This window comes from Pituophis catenifer, unplaced genomic scaffold, assembly GCF_029215685.1.
Source record: "Pituophis catenifer annectens isolate HBS135680 unplaced genomic scaffold, rPitCat1.0.hap2 SCAF_2, whole genome shotgun sequence".
NCBI lineage: Eukaryota > Metazoa > Chordata > Lepidosauria > Squamata > Colubridae > Pituophis > Pituophis catenifer.
Window position 1 is genome coordinate 201990276 of NW_027256882.1, and position 21599 is coordinate 202011874.

At 34.9% G+C, this 21599-nt stretch overlaps 1 protein-coding gene across 1 annotated transcript in view; it reads left to right on the forward strand.

Moving 5' to 3' along the window:
- DNAH6 (dynein axonemal heavy chain 6) overlaps nucleotides 1-21599 on the forward strand; it is a 184085-nt gene that overhangs the window by 103606 nt on the left and 58880 nt on the right. Inside the window, exons 51-56 of the mRNA XM_070935458.1 lie at nucleotides 1952-2213; nucleotides 3800-3923; nucleotides 4733-4929; nucleotides 15920-16123; nucleotides 18231-18356; nucleotides 20185-20349. Coding sequence (XP_070791559.1) covers nucleotides 1952-2213; nucleotides 3800-3923; nucleotides 4733-4929; nucleotides 15920-16123; nucleotides 18231-18356; nucleotides 20185-20349 — 1078 coding nt within the window. The remainder of the gene's footprint in view (nucleotides 1-1951; nucleotides 2214-3799; nucleotides 3924-4732; nucleotides 4930-15919; nucleotides 16124-18230; nucleotides 18357-20184; nucleotides 20350-21599) is intronic.

Below are 21599 nucleotides of genomic sequence, written 5' to 3' on the forward strand. Positions count from 1 at the left end.
AATTCATTGGAGAAGGCAATGACTCTAGGAATGGTTAATGGAACAAGAAGAAGGGGCAAGCAAAAACATGCTAGCTTGATAACATCAAATTTTATACAAATTGTACATCCAACAATTGAAAGAAGCTGTGCTTGACAGGATAGCATGAAGAGCACTTGCCTATAAAGTCGTCAATAGTCAGATACGACTAAATGGTTAAAACAACAGTAACTCATTTACTTAATTAGTTTAATACAAGATTATCAATTTATATTTTTGTTTTGGGTAAGTTGATCATAATATATATCTATATTATACAATTACACATATTTATTAGATACAGATATGGATTTAGTATAGATGTACTTGTAATAAGATTTAGAAAAAATGAGTCCCACTGAATTCAGTGACTCTACATAAATAGAAATGCTATCCGATATTATCACATTTAAAGTGGAATAACTTTTCAATAACTATGACTAAATGGTATCAGTTTGTTTATATGTTTGTCAATTTTTTACACGGCCATCTTCTCTTCATTTATTGATATCAGTTTGAGAATCTGTATTCTACATATCCTTTTTAATGCTGTGAGAGCATTGAATCATATAGAACAATATAGAATTATTTTTCTTTTTGGATGCTTCACTTACGTTTCAGTAGTCTTGATTTTAAAACAATATTGTTTTGTCATGTAGCAATTTGAGCTTTTGTACAAAAACATGACATGTACATAACTATCCTTTTTAGGGAAGAGAAATCAGAACATTTTATATATGAGTTTCTCTTCCTATAACTAAAGGACTGTAATTAATCATATCTTTCAGGTTATTTATACATAAAGAGTATAACCCTATATATGTTTACTCAGAAATAAAAAATTAATAATTGCTTTTAGAAGGTGTGACATAGGATTGCAGACAGCCTACAGTAATGTTATTTGCCAAATAAACTACAACACATGGAATATTTAGTGCTGGCACTTCAGTTTCTCAGCAGAACTAAGCCTCAAGCTGCAGTTGTAAATTGTTTTCTTTCCATTTCTACATAAAAAAGAATTATGTATGACATCAAAAATGACAGCATATTTTATCAATCTCTCATTTACTTTTAGAGTATGTCAAGGATACGGATGAAAACGTATTTTCTGTTTAAAAAGTAGAAAGGAAACTTGTGTTTGCCAAGGAAAAAGAAAGATCAAAAAGACTGCCTCAAGATAATGAAATTATATATTTTTACGTGTTGGGATGTGGTTAGATTTTTTATGTTGTAAAGGAAGAGAAATTTTAGCAGCCTAATATACTTTATTTTTAAAAAATGAATTAAATTATGGTTAAGGCACCAGGGTAGAAAGCAGGAGATTGTAAATTCTAGTCCCAACTTTGGGCCAGTCTCTCTCTCTCTCTCTCTCTCTCTCTCTCTCTCTCTCTCTCTCAGCCCAATCACCTCACAGGGTTGTTGTGGGGAGAATAGGAAGAAGGAGGAGTTAGGTATGTTCACTGCCTGGAGTTACTTATAAAAAATAATGGAATACAAAATATAAATAATAATAAGCTTTACTTGGAATAGCTTTCATCCTGCAATGATCCACCATCAAACATTCATATTTACCTATCCCAGGTCCTTGGGAAGGGCTCAGTAAGTGGATAAAAATGCAAAACCCAATCTGACTATCTTGGCTGACTGTGGGACAAACCATAGGAGCTTCAGTTTATGATACTGCAAAACAGTAAATTAAGCATCCAGCTTCCCTTGTATTATATCTTCTCCCTAGGATCAGAGGCTTAAATAATTGTTTTTAACTCTTTTCACCAAGTCTGCATACTGGATATACCTGTAGGTCATTAAACATATATTTCATATTAAAACTGGAGTATTTAAAAAACAACAACAACACCTATAATACTGATCTTTTTACAGTGTATATTTTCCAGGGAAGATCTTTATCAATCTTTTCATTTTAATCTTTCAGGCCTGACTGGGCAACAGCAAAACAATTACTTGGGGATTCTGCCTTCCTGAGGAAGCTTCTAGAATATGATAAAGAAAATATAAAGAGCGCGATATTAGCTAAGCTTCAGAAATACGTAAACAATCCTGACTTTGTGCCAGAAAAGGTAGAGAAAGTGTCAAAGGCATGCAAGTCTATGTGCATGTGGGTGAGAGCTATGGATTTATACTCTCGCGTTGTGAAGGTGGTCGAGCCAAAAAGGCAGAAGTTACATGCTGCCCAGGTATTTATACTTTTTTTCCCAGGATTTTTTTATCTGCGGTCTGATTATTAACTGGTGAGTCAATTCACTTTCATCAGATTCTCTTCTGTTTTCAACTATTAGCAAGTAGGTGACGAAAACAAGCACTTTTTCTGGTAGAATCGGTCCGCTGTTGATTCTTTCATGCAAGGCTGTTTCCTATATTAACATGTAACCTGTGTTGGATTATGGAAACTGCAGTTCTTGATTCACAATGTTAGATGTCTTTCTTTCTCTTTCCTTTTCATTTCTAAACCTGTAGGGGCATAGAATATTTTACTCTTCTTGTCTTGCAAAAAGCATAAGAGTCAAAGAAGAATTTGCTGATTCTTTAGGCCTGCCCTTCTGCATTTGCTTCCTTAGACAAAGCTGACAGTGGTGGAGAACATTTGGTTAGTTTAGCTTTCATAAAAAATCTCCTCAAATTACCATTGTCTGAATAGTACCATTGCTACCACAACAATTTCAATATTATTATTTTTTCTTTATCAAACTCTCTCCTTTAAATCAAACTGACAGAGCTAGGGCTCAGTTTATGTACTTCCTGCTTCCCCTCAGATCAAGCCATCTCTGTATCTAAAGTTGAGACAATTACAAGTGAATGTTCTTTTTTTTTTAGTTAAAACCATCAGCTTATTTTTATGAGTGGCAATGTTTGCGTTTTTATTTTGTTTTCCTCGTTACATTTCTATTGTATGAGCCCCAAATTAGGGAATGTGTTGTTTCTGGAATTGCCTTCATTTACATCTTTAGAAAATTTACTTCTGTAGCAAGATGCTTATATGATAACACACCGGGGGTGTGGGGGTGTGCTATAATGTTGTTATTTATATATTTTAGAGAAGAAATATATTTGGCATTTCTGTAATTGGTTGTTGTTAGCTGTCTTGACCCTAATATGAACAGAATGGAGGACTATAAATTGAATATGAATCTAATGTATTTTGCTAACATGCCCCAAAACCATTAGTCCATCCACTTTACATGTCTTTAAGTGAAGTAGCAACATTTCAGAAATATTTGATTATCTGATAAATGAGAACCATCATATGACAATATAAAATAAAATTGAAATCAGGGAGGAAAATCTCTGCTGCTGCCCATTTTCTCACAAACGTATCAAGATGTTTCAAGGAAAGTTGTTGCTATAATTCCCATTCCAATGTTTTTGTTCTCAACAAAGTGTATATGCATGAACCGGAGTAGGAAGGAATATTTTATAGCTGTTCCATTTACTAATTACATTTAATTATATTGGTGTCACAATAAATTGTTAGTTTAGCATGATACCAAAAGAGTTGGATTTGATTCAAACTTTGATTCAAATGCAATTCTATTTTTAAGGGTGGTGACTCATTTTGAGGAAGTCTTGAGATTCCTCAAAGTGAACATGAATATGTATTAAATGTTATATAATTTATAAGGTTATATAAGTAATTATAATGTATAATTATTTGTAGTTTCTTCTATATTCTATTTTGCTGTAAAGCAACTATGCAAATGAATAAAATAAGACATTCAGAATATATGGCAGAATAATAATTTGAATTAATTTGTACTATGATTAGGCAGAACTTGATGCAACTTTAGCTACCCTTCGTGATAAGCAAAAAAAACTGAGACAGGTAGAAGAACAAATACAGGAATTACAAGACCAATATGAAAGAAGTGTGAATGAAAAAGAAAGCCTTGGTAAGTATCTATTTTAAAAATTATAAAAAATATTTTAGAGTGGTATTTCTTAATTACCTTCTTAATGTAAGGAACAAATTCCAAACTCTCATAAAGTCTGTACCAATACAAGTAGCCCTTGACTTATGACCACAATTGAGCCCAAAATTTCTGTTGCTAAGCATGACAGTTGTCAAGTGAGTTTTGCCACATTTTACAACCTTTCTTGCCAAAGTTGTTAAGTGAATCACTGCAATTGTTAAATTTGTGACACAGTTGTTAAGTGAATCTGGTTCCCCCATTGACTTTGCTTGTCAGAAGGTCGCAAAAGGTTATCATATGATCCTGGGACACTGCAACCGTCATAGGTGTGAATCAGTTGCCAAGTGCCTGAATTTTTGATCATGTGACCATTGGGGATGCTGCAACTTTCATAAGTATGAAAAATGGTCATAAGTCATTTTTTTCAGTGCTGTTGTAACTTTGAACAGTCACTAAATGAACTGCTGTAAGTCGAGGACTACTTGTAAAAGTTCACCAGTGTAGTTTATTAACATCTTAAAATCCTGCTGACATGTTATCTTTCAAAAATATATTTTCACTGAAGATGTATACACAAAATGTAATAGCAAAATATCCATATGTGAGAAATGTATCAACACAAAATCAAATGATCATAATCTATTTTTTAAGAATTACTCCACAATGAAATCTTTCACATTGTTAACTCTAGTGCTGTATTTTGTTATTCATTCAAAAGACAAAAAATAGTTAACGAAATGAATTACACTGAATTATAATCATGATCTAATAGAATTATCATTGTTTAGCAAAGACCATGGCACTGACTCAGGCTCGTCTCAACCGCGCTGGAAGACTTACAGCTGCATTAGGGGATGAACAGGTTCGATGGGAAGAAAGTATTTTGAATTTTGAGGCAGAGATTTCAAATATCACTGGAAATGTATTCATAGCTGCTGCTTGTGTAGCTTACTATGGGGCTTTTACTGCACATTATAGACAATTGGTGAGTTAATTAAAATATTTACTTTCTCTAGACTATAATTTTTAGTGATTTGACTTTTATTTTTATCTTATTCTAAAGCTGATATGCTTCATAAAAGCTGCTGTACATCATAGAAGCAGCTGTAAATCTAAATAAGTGCAAATAATGTTTCTACATATAGAGAACTGAAAAAAAAATCTACACAGCCAAATCATGATTTTTCCCTGTTTGCTGTCAGTAATCAAGAGTGGCTAAGGGAACTGGATATTTATTTATTTTTTTATTGAAAAAGTTTTTCAAATACAAATTTTCCCCCCTTTTTTCTCCCCCCCTCCTCCCTAACCCCCCCTCACCACCCGTCCCCCTGTGACTTCTTCAAAATAAAATCCAACTTCATAACAGATTATATAATATTTTACCATCCCCTTGCTCCTTCCCTGAAATACTGACCCTTTCTTTCTAATAATATTATTACATCCCCCTTTTACCATACATTTCAAAATAACATTCTACTGTAACATTGTATAATAACTTCTAGTTTAGCATAATAACATTATTTTAACTCCCAATTTAACAATAATCTGCCCTTTTTCTCCTCCCCCATACATATATCTATATATTAATATAACATTTCAAAACAACCTTCCACTTTAAGACTATATAATAAATCCTATTTTAACATTTAATCTTTAATGTATATTAATATAACATTTCAAAGCAGCCTTCCCCTAAAAAGCTATATAATAAATCCTAATTTAACATTTATTCAGCTCTATCCATTTCCTCCACTCCCATAAATGTATCTCTTAAACATCCCTTTTCTTAAACTAAACAATCAATAAACTAACCTATCTCTACCCACTTACCTACAAAATTAGCATACATAACAATTCTTAATATCTTTATTCTTCTACCCACCCTACTAAAAAAAATATTCCCTTATATAGATAAAATCAATGACTTTAAACTTATAATCCATATAATATAATATCTTCTTTGATGTCTCTCCACTGGATTGTTAATTCCATCGCCCATATTAGGGTAACATAGCATCCTGATTGCAACAGAATGTTCAAGAAATCCTCAGTTATCATCTGCCCCCATCAGCAATAAATATCTTCATGTATATAAAAAAGGAAAACAACCACCCGAGTGACATTATAATTGTATTCCATATAATATCTGTAGTAGTGGATTTCTTCAGGATTATTAATTCCCACCATCATAATGGGGTAACAACCAGATCTTCTGCATGCCCCAGCATAGCTCTCTTGCCATATAGCTCAGGATAAGCATGATATATTTATCAAAAAAAAAAAAAAATCCAAAATGGATAATTCCAATCCAACAATTTAAGGCCCTTTTCACATCCCAAAATTACAGCACTGCAGAGGTCTGTCACTCTCCTCAGGATAATATTGACCAATACTTCGCCTCAACTATCTTTTCATGTATTCAGTCATCTTTTAAATAACTGGCTTCACTGTTGCCTAATTTAGAAATTTTTGTTTTTGGGAGATCTATTTCTTTTTTTCTTGACTTGTTGTGGGTTTGATCTCCATCCTAATTTCCTTTCTACGAGTTGTATATCGACTGATCGGTTTTCATTCTGATTTATAGCTTGATCTTGTTGGTTTTGCTTTTGTGACTCATATTTCTTTTCTATAAGTTGTGTATCATCTGATTGATTTCCATGCTTGTCTGTAACTTGATGAATCATCACATTAGAATCCAATGCCACATCTCTTTTATTTGTGGATAATCCAGCTGAGGTATCTAAAGAATCCAAAGGCAATTCATCTACAGAGGCCTCTGTTGCTCGATATTTTTCCTTTATTTCCAACTCCTTCTGCTTATCTTGTGTTGTGCATAAAAACGTTGAACTCATTTTCAAAAATTTTTGGTAAAATTCTTCTGCTTTTTCAACAGTATTTAATTGATACCTTACTCCTTGATATCTCAATATTATACCAACTGGAGTATCCCACCTAAATATAATATTTCTCTTTTTAAGCTCAGTCACCAAAAAACCAAATTTCTTTCTTTCCAATAACATCTTAGATGGTAGCTCTTTGTATATCCAAATCTTTCTTCCAAACAAATGCAGAGTAGAATTAAAAGATTTTTGCACTATATTATTTCTTATTTCTTTGTCTTTAAAATAAATCACCACATCTCTTGGCAATTGCCTTTGCTTTGCAATCCAGGAGTTTATTCTATAAACTCTGTCAATCCTACAAAATACTTCCTCAGGATGAACCTTTAAGATCCCAGCCAGAATTTCAGAAGATATTTTTCTTAAGTCATCTCTGTTGCTTTCCTATAATCCTCTCAGTCTAATCGCATATTCTGTGAGATTATATTGCATCATTAAAACTTCTTTTTCAATCCGTTGTTTTATATTTTCTGCATTACAAGTCTTATAATCAGCTTCCATTTTAAGTTTTTCTTCTAAGCTATTATCTTGAGTGTTTATCAAATCATTTTCAGTTCTTTGTATTTTATTGTCCAAATTATCCTCAATTTCCTCCATTTTAGACTCTAATAAGTCAATATTTGTACCCAACTTCATAACAATTTCTGAAAAACCATTAGTCACTTTTGCAATCTTTCGTTGCAGAATATCAAACTTTAATTGCACCATTTCTTTAATTTCCTGCTTAAATTTTTCAAAGTTCTGATTCACAATCTCATCCCTTCTTACAATCTCCTCCAAGAGAAATTCAATTATATTAAAATCAGTTTTCTGAGTCTGTAGGTTTAGAACTTGTTCATATATAGATGGGGGAATCCCCCCCCCACTGCTTGTTTGTCTGGCTTTGTAAGACTGAACGCCATATTTCCACACAGACAAACTCTCTTAGAAAAGAAAAGAAAAACAAAGAAAGAGAAAAAAGCTTCTTTCTAAACAAGATCAATACCAAATCTCCAGGAAAGAGAAAACACAAAAGTGGAGCTTTTTCTTCAATTGTAGCCAGGAGTATTTATTCCGCTACTTTGTGGCTTAATAAGAAACGGAAGGACTTTCCGTTTTCAGCTTCCCTGCTCAAACTTCGGCAGTCGCCATTTTAAAAGTTCTTTTTTACCCTTCCGGGTTTCCTTGTCTTCGGCGTCGGCGGCGCTCTTTGAAGCTCCGCCAGCCCCGCCGCCTGTAGAGCCGCTTCGAAACGAAGAAGCGGCTCGAAAACTTCTAGATCCTAAAGGATTGAAGAAGAGAGATCGCAGGGCACTGGTTGAGCCCCTGTGACCCCCCAGGGAAGTTTCTGGGGAGAGAACAGGCGTGGCTCCCTTCCAGCCTGCTGAAACTCCGGGCGACGTGGGACGATTCTGCTTTTGCAGAACAAGCCGGCTGCAGGAAACTTAAAGCGAAAGAACCGGCTTTAATAAACAGCGAAACTACCTGAATCCTGAAATTTGGAAACGCAAGTATCAGCACTTTATTGACTTTCAATTTGAGAAATGCGAGTGAGTGAAAGTGCTTTGAAAAGAAAAAAATATGGCGCCTAGCCTCAGAGTTAACGAGCCAGTGAATGTGGATTGGTGAAGTTATCTTGTTTTGTTACAAAGTTTCCAAGTTGTTACAAAGTTGCCCTGCTTGTTAAAAGAGAAACAATAATTTCTCCCTTTTTAATACTGGACTTTGCTTTATTCAAGTCTTTATTTGATTAAATCTGGGGGACTTTTTTAGAAGTTTTTGTGCAGGAGGGAAAGGAAAAGGAACCTCCCTTTTCAGAAAAACTAGATCACGAGCCAGGATGGCTTCAAAGAAGCAGGAAGGGAAGGCGTCAGGGGGGGGATCCCCCACACACAAACATGAAAAGCAACCTCCCCCTGCTCAACAGTTACAAACTCAGAAAAAAGAATTTGATGTGGGAGATTTAAAAGAATTTATTTCTAAAACTTTGGATGACAAATTTCAAAAATCCCAACAGGAGATAGATGATAAACTTCAAAAATCACATCAGGAATTTATGCAGGAAATTAATGAAGTTAAAGACATGGTGAATCAGAATCAAAAAAAGGTGACCAAAAAAATATCAGAAGTGGCGTCTGGCCTGGTAGAATTTATTGGGAAAGTTGATTTTAAAGTTGAAGAATTTAAATCAGAAGTTAATGTCAAGATGAAAGACAATGATTATAAAATTGATGAAGTTGACAATAAAATGCAGAGAATTGAAGATGAGATTGTTATGATACAATTCCGGGCGATGGAATTTGCTATACGGCTTCGGGGAATTCGAGAGGAGGAGAGACAGGACTTGAGACAAGTTTGCTCTGAAGCCTTGGCTAAGATTTTACAAGCTAGTCCTGATTTGGTATTTCACAAAATAGATAAAATTTACAGAGTCAACTCTTGGGTGGCCAGACAAAGACAACTGCCTAGAGATGTGGTGATATATTTCACTGATAGAGAAATTAGAAATCATATCCTGCAAAAATCTTTTCATACTTCTGTACAAGTGGGGGGTTCACGACTTGAAATTTTTAAAGAATTACCTCCTAAAATGTTGAAAGCTAGAAAAGAATTCGGTTTTCTTGTTAAGGAATTGAAAAATTTACAGATACCCTTCCGGTGGGATGCACCAGCTGGGATAATTTTTAGATACAAGGGAGAAGGATATCGGTTGAATACCGTGGAGAAGGCACAACATTTTTATAGTACTATACTTAAGGAAAGAACTCCATCTCCACGTACATCTACAGTTTTGGAGATTAAGGAGAGTGAAGAGAGGCAATTGGAAGAACAGTCTAAGCAGGAATTAGAAACAGTGCAAGGTGCAGAAGGAGGTTTTTTGAGTGAGCCCTTGCTGGATTCTTCTCCAATTTTGGATTTGATTCAGTTGGCTGAAGTGAAAGATCAACGTATAACTAGAGCTCAATCTAAGCTATTTAAACAACAGCAACAACAACAACAGGAAAGACAAGACAAGAAGGCAGTTAAGAGTACCGTACAAGAGAGTGGCGCTATGGGAGGAGCGAGATCGAAGCTTTCGGAGGAACTTCAAAGATATTGCTCCGCGCTCCAGAAAGAGGCCGATGACCTTTAAGTGTCTATCTTGGAATGTCAACGGGTTGAATTCAGCACAGAAAAGGAAGAAAATATTTACATATTTGAAACAATTTAATAATGATATAATATGTTTACAAGAAACGCATATAACTACTCAAGATCAAAAATATTTGATAAATTCAAAATTAGGAGTACATTTTATATCTTCGACATCACAGAAAAAGAATGGTGTGGTTATTTATGTAAATAAAAAATTAACAGCGAAAGTTATAGAAGCAGATCAAGATGGTAGGTTTGTAGCAATTGAATTGCTTACAGCAAATGGACCAATTCTTTTGATTGGAATTTATGCTCCCAACCAACAACAGGATTATTTTTATAAGATATTACATACTAAAATATTGCAATGGGACTATAGATCTATTTTAATTATGGGAGACTGGAATGGAGTAATTGATTCTAAATTAGATAAAAAGAGCTTGGCAAAGTCTAGAATTAGACTACCACAGACTTTTTTTGATATGAAAGAAGATATGGAATTAAAAGATGTTTGGAGAATACATAATTCAAATGTATTGGATTACACTTTTTTTTCTGATAGACATAGATCTTTTTCTAGGATTGACTTTATCCTGTTGTCAAATGATCTACTTGTTAAGACCAAAAGAACAAAGATTTTTCCAAGAACTTTGACTGACCATAGCCCTGTATGGATAGAAATTGAGATGGATAAGGTTGAGAGACGTTCTTGGAGATTAAATGAGAACTTGTTTAGATATGAAAAAAATATAATAGAACTTAAAAAGCATTTGAAAGAATTTTTTGAAATAAATTTGAATAAAGGTACTCCAATTGAAATTGTTTGGGATGCAAGTAAAGCTTATATGAGAGGGGTACTTATCTATATGAACTCTAAACACAGACAGTTCCGACAAAAGAAAAGAATCGAGTTGGAAATGGAAATAAAGAATAAAGAACAGCTACTTATTAAAAATCCAACAGATGAAAGAATTCGAGGTGCTATAAAACTTCTGAAAGACCAATTTCAAATGCTTATGGCGGAACAAGTTGCAACAAGCCTACAATATGCGAAGCATAATACATTTTGCAACGCTAACAAACCGGGCAGATGGTTGGCTTACACATTGAGGAAAAAACAAAGTATACGGACTATTGATAGTATTGATATTGGCGGGAAAGAAATCTTTCAACAAAAATTAATTAAAGAAGCCTTTGTGGATTATTATACTAAATTATATGCTAAAGAAGAGGTGCAGAATGGACTTATAGAAAAATATTTAAATGATAAGAGAATTACAAAAATTACTGATCAACAAAAGGAAAGAATGAATTATCCCATAACAGAGGAGGAGATAACAGCAGCAATTAAACAGTTAAAAACAGCCAAAGCTCCTGGCACGGATGGTCTGACTGCAGTGTATTATAAAACTTTGCAAGCTGAAATGGTGGGACAACTTAGAGACTTATTTTGTAACATTCAACAAGGGGGTAAAATACCCCCATCTTGGACAACTGCTTATATATCTTTGATACCAAAAGAACAAGTTGGTCCTAAAAAACCAGAGAATTATAGACCAATATCTCTTTTGAATACAGACTATAAAATTTATGCGAAGGTATTAGCCAACAGATTGATGCCAGTAATTCAAAAGGTGATTCATGAGGACCAAGCGGGATTTATTGAAGGCAGATATATGAAGGACAATGTAAGGCAAGTAATAGACTTATTGGAATATCTTGATAAGAATAAACAGATTCCTGCAGTGCTGGCTTTTTTGGACGCAGAGAAGGCCTTTGATAGAGTGGATTGGAATTTTCTATTAAAGACTTTAAAAAAGATGGACTTTGGGGACCAATTTATACAGGCAATCTCAGCAATTTATCAAGAGCAAAAGGCACAGATTATTATTAATGGAAGTTTGACGACAGAGTTTAAAATTGAAAAAGGAACAAGACAGGGATGTCCGTTGTCCCCACTTTTATTTATTTTAACATTGGAAGTCTTGTTAAACACAATACGGGATTCTAAAATTTTGAAAGGCATAATGATAAGGCAAGAGGATTACAGAATAAAGGCATTTGCAGATGATCTGGTGGTTACCCTATCACAACCAATGGAATCAATAATCTTGATGAATGACATTATACAAGACTATGGTAGAGTTTCAGGTTTTAGATTGAATTCAAAAAAGACCAAAATGATAGTTAAAAATATGACACAAGATCGTAAATATGAGCTTGAAAGGAGGGCAGGTTTTGAAATTGTACCTAAGGTAAAATATCTTGGAGTTCAGGTTGCAGAATCAAATTTGAAATTGTTTCAAAATAATTATGAGGTGTTGTGGCGAGAGGTCCAGAAAGATATGGAGACCTGGAAAAAGCTGCAACTGTCTTTACTTGGAAGAATAGCAGCAGTTAAGATGAATATTTTGCCAAGATTTCTGTTTTTGTTCCAAATGATTCCGGTGCTTAAAAGTGATAAACAATTGAAAGTTTGGCAGTCTGGTGTGAATAAGTTTGTCTGGAACGAGAAGAAGCCGAGAGTGAAACTGAAAATTATGCAAGATGTTCCAGAAAGAGGAGGCCTTAAACTCCCAAACCTACAGTTATATTATGATGCTGCAGCTTTAACTTTAACAAGTGATTGGTTTGGAAGTAAAAAGACTGGAATACTAAACGCAGAAAGTTTTGATCTCGAATTTGGATGGCATGCTTATTTATTTTATGACGACAAAGTAGATAAAGTATTTAAAAGCCATATACTTAGAGACTCCTTGATGAGAGTTTGGAAGAAGCACCGACTCAAATGGGATTACAAAATACCGCTATGGCTGGATCTTGGTCATACTTTGTGGAATACAAATATAATGTCACTCGGGGGGGTTTTATACAAAGAGGTTCTTTTTACAGATGCGGGCAGATGGCAGCTGAAGACATTGCAGACACTGTTGGACGAAGGGATTAATTTAACCTGGTTACAACATAATCAATTACAAATGAGATGGAAAGAGGACCAAAAAACTGGTATTATGTTGCATGAGGAAGAATTGGTTAGACATATAAGAGAGAAAGGTCCAATGCATATTAAAAGGCTTTATAATGTTTTGTTAGAAAGAGATTCAGAAACGGAATTAGTTAAAGATTGTATGATTAAGTGGGCACAAAATTTTGAAGAACCAGTGATGTTGGAAACATGGGAAAAAATTTGGGTTCAGAATGTTAAATTTACACAGTCGCAGAATCTGAGGGAAAATTTCTATAAAATGTTTTATAGATGGCATTTAGATCCCAAAAAGTTGTCATGTATGTACCCTAATGTTCAGCCAAAATGTTGGAGATGCGAATGTTTGGATGCTACGTATTATCATGTTTGGTGGACCTGTAGGAAAGTTAAGGCTTTTTGGATAAAAATTTGGTGGGTCATGCAGAATGTTTTGAAGAAAAAAATTCAGTTTTCTCCACAACTGTTTTTATTGGGTATAGTTAAGGGTTTTACATTGGGTGAAACAAAATTGATATTGTATATGATAACAGCAGCAAGACTGTTGATAGGTAAATACTGGAAGAATGAAGCTTTGCCCACTATCGAGGAATGGACTGTGAAGATGGCCAGTTTTGCAGAGATGGCGAAGATTTCAGCGTATTTAAAAGATTGCTCACAAGAGACTTATGAATGGGAATGGAAAAGGTGGATAGAATATGTTCAGAACAAATATCAAACTAGAAAGTATCAAATAGCTTTTATTTGAAAATAATGTATTAGAAATATTTTAATGCAAAGGGATAAAGAGGAAAAATTTTATAGGGGGAGGGACGGGTTCAGGCTTATATATTAGTGTCATTAGTTATGAATAAGTAATAGGGAAGTCTGGGGGGGGGAGGGTTAGGGAGGGTTAGGGAGGATGGGAAGTTTGGGGAGGGAGGTGGGGGGTGAAAAAGGGGGTGAAAATGTAATTGTAAAACTTTTGCAATAAAAAAAAAAAAATAAAATAAAAGTTCTTTTTTACTTTGTTCAGTATCCTTTACAAAATAAATATAAATACTTGCGATTTAGGGTCACAGGTCCAGGTTCAGATCTCATCCTCTTTACTTAGTCTGTTAATTATCTTGAAAAGCTTGTTTTCGTCGCCTTGCTCTGCAAAAAGGCAGAGGTCTCCCAACGCCCGGAGCAAACGGCGAGTGATATAGGGAGCCTCATCCGCTCGCCCCCAAGAGTAAAAAAAAAAACTCTGGGGGCTTCGCGGAAAGCTCTACCTACACTCACCTGCTCTATCTCACATTTCCTCCTGGAAATGGAGTTTTTCGAGCTGCCTTTCCGTTGTAAAGGCGGCTCTTTACAGGTGATGGGGCTGGCGGTCCCGAGGGACCGTCTGGCAGCGACGAGAAGCAAGCAGGAAGTCCAGAACTGGATATTTTTTTGATCCTGCTCTTTAAAATAATAATCAAGATCAAAAAGAAGGAAAAATGTATAAGTGGAAACTGTACCGTAGAATGGAAATAGTGATTTGGGAGCCAGCATTAATGCATGCCACTCAGGTCAAATATTTATGGTGGCACAGTGGTTACAGTACAGTACTGCAGGCTACTTCTGCTGCCTGCTGGCTGCCTGCAATTTGGCAGTTCAAATCTCACCAGGTTCAAAGATGACTCAGCCTTCCATCCTTCCAAGGTGAGTAAAATGAGGAACCAAATTGTTGGGGGCAATATGCTGACTCTGTAAATCACTTAGAGAGGGTAAAGCACTGTAAAAGGGTATATAAGTCTAAATGCTATTGCTATTGCTATTAAAACAAGGAGAGGAGGAGATCCTTATTCTGCCCTGTATCCTAATAATTGATAGTACTAAGGGGGCAATAGCAGTTCCTCAGAAACTATCTCTCTGTGATTATGTGTATCTCCTCTTAGTTTTAGCATGTGCCAAAATGGTTTACTGTTATATATAGATGGAGATATTTTATAGGAAAGTAAAATATGTTATGTTCTTATTTAGAGGTAGTGCTCGACTTATGGCCACAATTGAGCCCAAAATTTCTGTTGTTAAGTGAGACATTTGTTAAGTAAGGTTTGCGCCATTTTATGACCTTCCTTACCACAATTGTTAAGTGAACAACTGCAGTTGATAAGTTAGTAACTGGTTGTTTAGTGAATCTGGCTTCCCCATTGACTTGTTAGAAGTTCGCAAAAAGTGATCACATGATTTTGGGACAGAGCAACAGTCGTAAGTATGAACCAGTTGCTAAGCCTATGAATTTTGATCACATGATCATGGGGATGCTACAAAGGTTGTAACTGTGAAAAAATGGCCAATTTTTCAGTGCCATTGTAACTTTGAATGGTCATTAAATGAACTGTTGTAAGTCGAGGACTACCTGTATTTTAATGGAAATTGCAAATTGTTTAAAAAGTAAAAATTGTCCAAAAATTACCTAAAAACAAAACAATATGTTTAAAAACAAACATATTTTCATAATTTATTAGTATCATTAATAGATGCCTACAAAAGCAAAAATGTTTTCATAATTAGATTTTCATGGTTGGTTGCACAGTCAACCAAATATTTATATAATTCTTCCCAAGGACCTGAGATATTTTTATTATTACGTTATTCAATGTAGATGACAATGCAGTTCTTTTTACCTGTACTTGAACTTTTGTATCTACCAATCCCATTGACTACTATTCAGCTACATTTCTATGTAATTTTCCACCACCAAAGTCAGAAGCAATTGCTGAAAAATCAGAATTCTGGTCTTACTCATTTTGACAATCTCATTAAGAGAAAGATCTTTTGGTTTATAAGATTATTTATATTCCAAAACATTACTATATAATTTCAGATCAGCCAGTTATATATATATCTTCATATTGAACATCTGCCTTATTAACTCTCATACAAACTTTGTCTTGATTAAAATAATTAATATTTCATACAGTAACCGAAATAGCTTTTCCTGATTTGTGTTTCCCCCTTCAAATTAGTTAATTGAATGCTGGATCAAACAATGCCAAGATCTAGACATTCCTATTAGTTCTGACTTCAGTCTTATAAATATTTTGGGAGACCCCTATGAAATTAGACAATGGAATACTGATGGATTACCTCGTGATTATGTTTCTACTGAAAATGGCATTCTAGTTACACGTGGGCGGCGCTGGCCACTCATGATTGATCCTCAGGATCAGGTAAGTGTTTATTTTAATCATTCATTCATAGCTGGCATATTCAAGAAATATAGTTTGTTTTTATATATAAAAGACTTGTGTGCAATTATTATTCAGTACTGTTGATTTATGGTCCTTTAGAGATCCAGCTTCTTTTCTAGGCTCTGGATAATATGTTCCTTCTGTTCCTTCTTCTATCAACTTGCTCTGCTAGTTTGAAAAGAAGAAGAAAGACACAGAAGAATTTAGGGATTTGCCACTGCTTTTCTGAACACACTACCATTGACTTTGTCAAATTGGATCACTGACCCTCTGAACCTTTCCTCTGGTACTCAGCCACAATTTCACCTATCTATCACCGTGATCTGGATTCTTTGAATAAACAAGCACCCTGTCAACACTGAAGCCATCTTGGAGCTTCAGAGTTGCCACACTGGAGATGAGGGATAGGGAGGGGGGAATTGAAATAGTTGGGACTTTGTAGCCAAAATAAAATATTTTCTCTTGGGAACCAAGGACATTATCACACCTGGTCAGAGGAAGGAGGAGTGATGTCACCAGGCAACCAGACAGAGCCATGATTGGACCACGTGACTGTTTGTCTTGAGAAAATGAAAAACTTTTGGTTTTAATTTGGTGAAAACCGCAGGAACCGTCAGAGTCAGTTTTCACCAGATCTGTGCCAATACGATATATCTAATAAAGCTATTCTTTGAGGCATCTAATTGCCTCAGAGTTTTGCTTGTTATGGGTCTATTGCTTGGAACCTTGACACACCTCCTTTTTTCTCAATTATTGTAACAGATATCCAATAACTCAATTATTGTAACAGATATCCAATAACTGCTACCCTGTTTCTAGAACTGTTGGCTTTTGAACACCCAGAATTCCTTCAACATTTTAATTGGCCCTAGAACTATTCACTTCTTTCTCTAGGCCCAATATATACCACAGTAGTATCTGGCAGTCTTCTGTAATGGCAGTGTACAGCAATAATAGCCACAAACAGCAATATCTATTTAACCACATAGAGTTGTGTATTTGAAATGGGTGGCCACATAAATCTACCAAATAAAATAAAACAAAATAGAGTTACCCCGTGATAAGATAGGTGTACTTGTAGGACAAGGTAGCTATGTGAAAAAAAGGCCATAGTTGTTTCAAATTAACTAGACATTGTCTTCCAGCTGCCATTATATCATTCTCTTCTTTTTTTGGTTAGATAGAATAGGGAATTTATGATTAAATTATAGAGGTAAATTGAAATCTATATATGTAATTGTTTATCCATTACTCTGTGGTGGGAGGCAGGATTACTAAAGTAATTCTCTATCAGGGTTATCGTATTGCCCCTGTAATCTGTTTTCTTTTTCTTTATGCCAAGGAAAAGAGTTTTAAAAAGCACAGCCCAGAAATTCAAAACAATAGCTAAGCTGCAGTCATGAAAAGTTCCTTATCAAATTCTCATTCTTATAACTGCCATGTAAGAAGAAGGCGCCTCCTGAACCTTCCAAATCCAAGCTGCCAATAGCATCTTCCTTAGATATTCGCTATATTTTTAAATATATATACAATGCATTTTCAAACTGGGAGTGACGAAAAATCATTCATGTTTCCTAGATTCTGCAAATAAATGGATGATTGTTGATAGTAAATAGATCCTGACATATCCTCAATGCTGATAGTATTCTTTCTCTCAAACCTTGTTAAAAAATACTCTACACTGTTAATACCACCACTATTATATGTATCAGATTTGAAGGATCCCTCTGCTGCTTGTTATAACAATCCTCTTTCTCATGCAAATTCCTTGCCATGGGTGGAGGAACTCACGTACCAGGCAGTGGAGGAAACTACTCTTGTATTTACCTTAATTTTACTTGTAAAAGGATGAGCAAAATTGAGAAATGTTGATTCAAATTCTCATTCTGCCTCTAATTATCACCCTGAAAAAACAAGGCAAGCTGTAGACCTCGATTTCACTCTGTGCTGATATAACAATTATAGAAATAAGAAGGAAATTCATTTTAGGGTCTGAATGTTTTAAGGAATGTTTTAACAAATAAAATGGACAGTACTTTTAGTGTTCAATTAAAATTTCACATTTAATCATTTTTTTAATATACAGGCAAACCGTTGGATAAGAAACAAAGAAGCAAAATGTGGTTTAAAAATAATTAAGCTCACGGACACTGGTTTCCTGCGTACACTGGAGAATGCTATTCGTCTGGGTTTACCTGTGCTTCTAGAAGAGGTTTAAATCTTTTTGCATTTACATACGATAATATTATTATTCTTTTATTTATAGCTTTTAGATTTATTCCGCATGCTACAATTGTTTGCTAAAAGCTCCATAAGAAAAATGACTTTGTTCGACTTCTGGGAGAATCTATGTTTATTTATTTGTTTGTTTATTTTTCTACCCCAGCCATCTCACCTGAATGCTCCTAAACAGTTTACAAACAAAATATGCGGTCACATAAAAAGACATACTTAAAAAACAGTGTCAAACGGGTTTAACAGAATTAAAACAAGTTAAAAAGTTTAAAAATGTAAAATGTGACAAAAGGCGGAGGGTGTGTCTCAAGGCACCAACCATTCCCAGGGTTGCATACCACTCTTGGGCCCCCATGCTAGTTATTTGCCATTTATGAGAATTCCGTGTGAATAGAGGACATTGGATTATAGATTAAACTTCAAAAAGTTTATAGTAAAATCCTTGTCACTTAATTTATAAAAAGACTATGTGATTCGACTGTGATTGTTATCACATTAAAAATGGTCATAAAATCCGGTCATGAGATGACCCAATATATGACTATGATGACTTACAACAAAAATTTCAATCCCAATTGAGGTCATAAATCAAAGGCTATCTGTAACAACATTCCAGCTCATTGTCCAATTGCCTCTTCCAAAAGAGATGTACCGTATTGTAGAAGTTTTAAAATTCTTTTCTCCATGACTCCAGACGAGGGCCATTTATTTTAAAACACAGTTTTTCTTTGGCCAGCTTATTCCCCAATATCCCAAATCTGCTTCCATTCTATTCGGCGTTAGAAAGCTATCCTGCTGAAAGATATAGCTCTGAGCTCTTTTATATCATTTCTTTATAACAGTCTGTTGAGTTGAAAAGCATAAAAAAGGAGGTGTGGGGGAGAACCATCCTAGTTGTGCTTTTTACCATTGTGAATACCTGAAAATACTTTTTCCCATTTTAGGGAAGAGATATCCCAAAGCTTTGCATCCTAGAAAGTTATCAGCTTTATCCATATTTATTGAATATAATGGTAATACTAATGGTAAAGTTAGACAATGGACTTCTTATATGAATGCCTCAAAGTCCTTTATATGGTGTAGTAGTTAATAAGTATGACACACCAGTAAGGTTTTGAAACTTGGAACCCTGTAGATCGGGACAATTTTGCTGGTCTTTTTGGCTTGATAAGGTCCAAATTGAAAGAGAAGTAATTATATAACTAGCTGTTACATATAGAGTTCCAGCTTTTGAAATACTATTATATATGTATCAATTGTGGCTCAACTATAGCTATGGCTGTGAAATCTGACCTCTTGTTCCTGATCTCTTCTAAACATTCTAATGCCGTGATGGCGAACCTATGGCACGCTTGCCAGAAGTGGAATGTAGAGCAATCTCTCCAAGCACGGTAGCCGTCGCCCATTGCTCTTCCAAGTTCCGGCCAACTGGTCTTCGTGCACACGGGAGTGCTGGAAACTGGAAAAGCAGCTCCCTAGCGCAAATGCATGCGCCGGGAAGCTGAGCTTTCTGTTTCCCATCTTCGCGTGCATGTCAGAAACCGGAAGACCAGGTGATCGGCACACATGCACACACCAGAAACTTGAAGCTCAGCTTCGCTGTGCGCTCTTCCGGTTCCCAGTGCTCCCCTGCGTGTATGCGCATGCTCCCAATTCGGCACTTGGTGCTGAAAAGGTTTGCCAACACTGGCCTAATGCATGCATGTGCTAGCTGATTTTTTAAAATGATTTTTCAAAATCGTACTTGGTAAAATATATGCTTTTCTTATATATATGCTTTTCAATATATATATGCTTTTCAATAGATTAAAGAAACGCTTGATCCAGCCCTGGAACCTATACTTTTGAAGCAGACTTTCATTTCTGGAGGAAGACTGTTAATTCGCCTTGGAGATTCAGACATAGATTATGATAAAAACTTCAAGTTCTACATGACAACAAAAATGCCAAATCCCCACTATTTACCTGAGGTATAATATTAATTAGAAGCTGTAGCTGAGCTGCAATTTTCTGCAGAGTTATTCAATTGAGCATAATTCTGAGTAGACAACATAAAATTAGACTCTAAGAATTTAAAAAGAGGCATTTTTTTCCACTCAATTAAAGTAATTGTATATTTTGTTTGCAAAACCATCTTAGGCTTTCTTTTATCTAAATTAACAACATCTGCAAAAGTTATACTGGGAATGTTTTTGTACAGTTGATAGACAGTGTGCTAATGACACTTTCTGGGCTCCATGATTTTTGCTTTGTGGGTTTGTTTTTTTTTTTTTGTATGCATAATTTATTATAAGAAATGGGAAGTCTGAATGTTAATCAGCTTGTGTTCTAATGGTTCTCAATTTTTTTTCTATGGAGAAAAATGGGCTAGAATTGGCAAACTGTTTACTTTCTTTCACTTATAACATTTGAAATAGAATGTAATTTGAAATATGGTCATGGAGCCCAGAAACTGTTATAGTAATTATATCAGAAAACAATAAAACCAGTTGCAATGTTCAAACACTTTCATACAGAAGCTCCTACAAAGGTGAGGTATATGAGAGAGAGAGAGAGAGAGAAGATAAGAGATACTATATATTAAAGGACAAACCTCTCAGGTAAGTTTGTTTATTGTAGAAAAGTGATGGATCCATTATGAAACAATTCCTGCTTTTATAATGAAATCAATTTTGAAATTCTTGTATCTCTTTCTCTTATGTGAACAACACAATGAGATAGAAATCCTGGTTTCGATTTATCTCTTTTTTTTTGGTACCAGCTAATATTTAGTAACAGCCCAAAATGCAGGTGCAGGCTGTACTACAGTATCTCTTACTTGACTGTTCTGTAGACACTATTTCTTCATCCCATTACTGAAGGTCTACTCACATACCATTACAACGAAGGCTTAATGTGGTTTGTGCATAATTTTTTATGTGAACCCAGCCTTTTGGGTTAAATAAATAATAGATTACAGCTTGAGGTATTACATAGAACCAGTCACAATGCCTTTTCCAATGAAACCTTCTAAAAGAAAGCCTTGGGCTAGCTCAAGCTGTGAATCAGATAGTGAATGACTCAGCATCTGGATAAATATAGTTTACATCAGAATTTTCCATGTATCAGTCAAATATAGTAGATTTTGTAATACAGTTGACATTGGAAGGCTAAGGAAAAAAACATTTTCTGTTAAATTCTGCCTCTTTCTCTGTAATATATTACAACACTTAACTTTTTT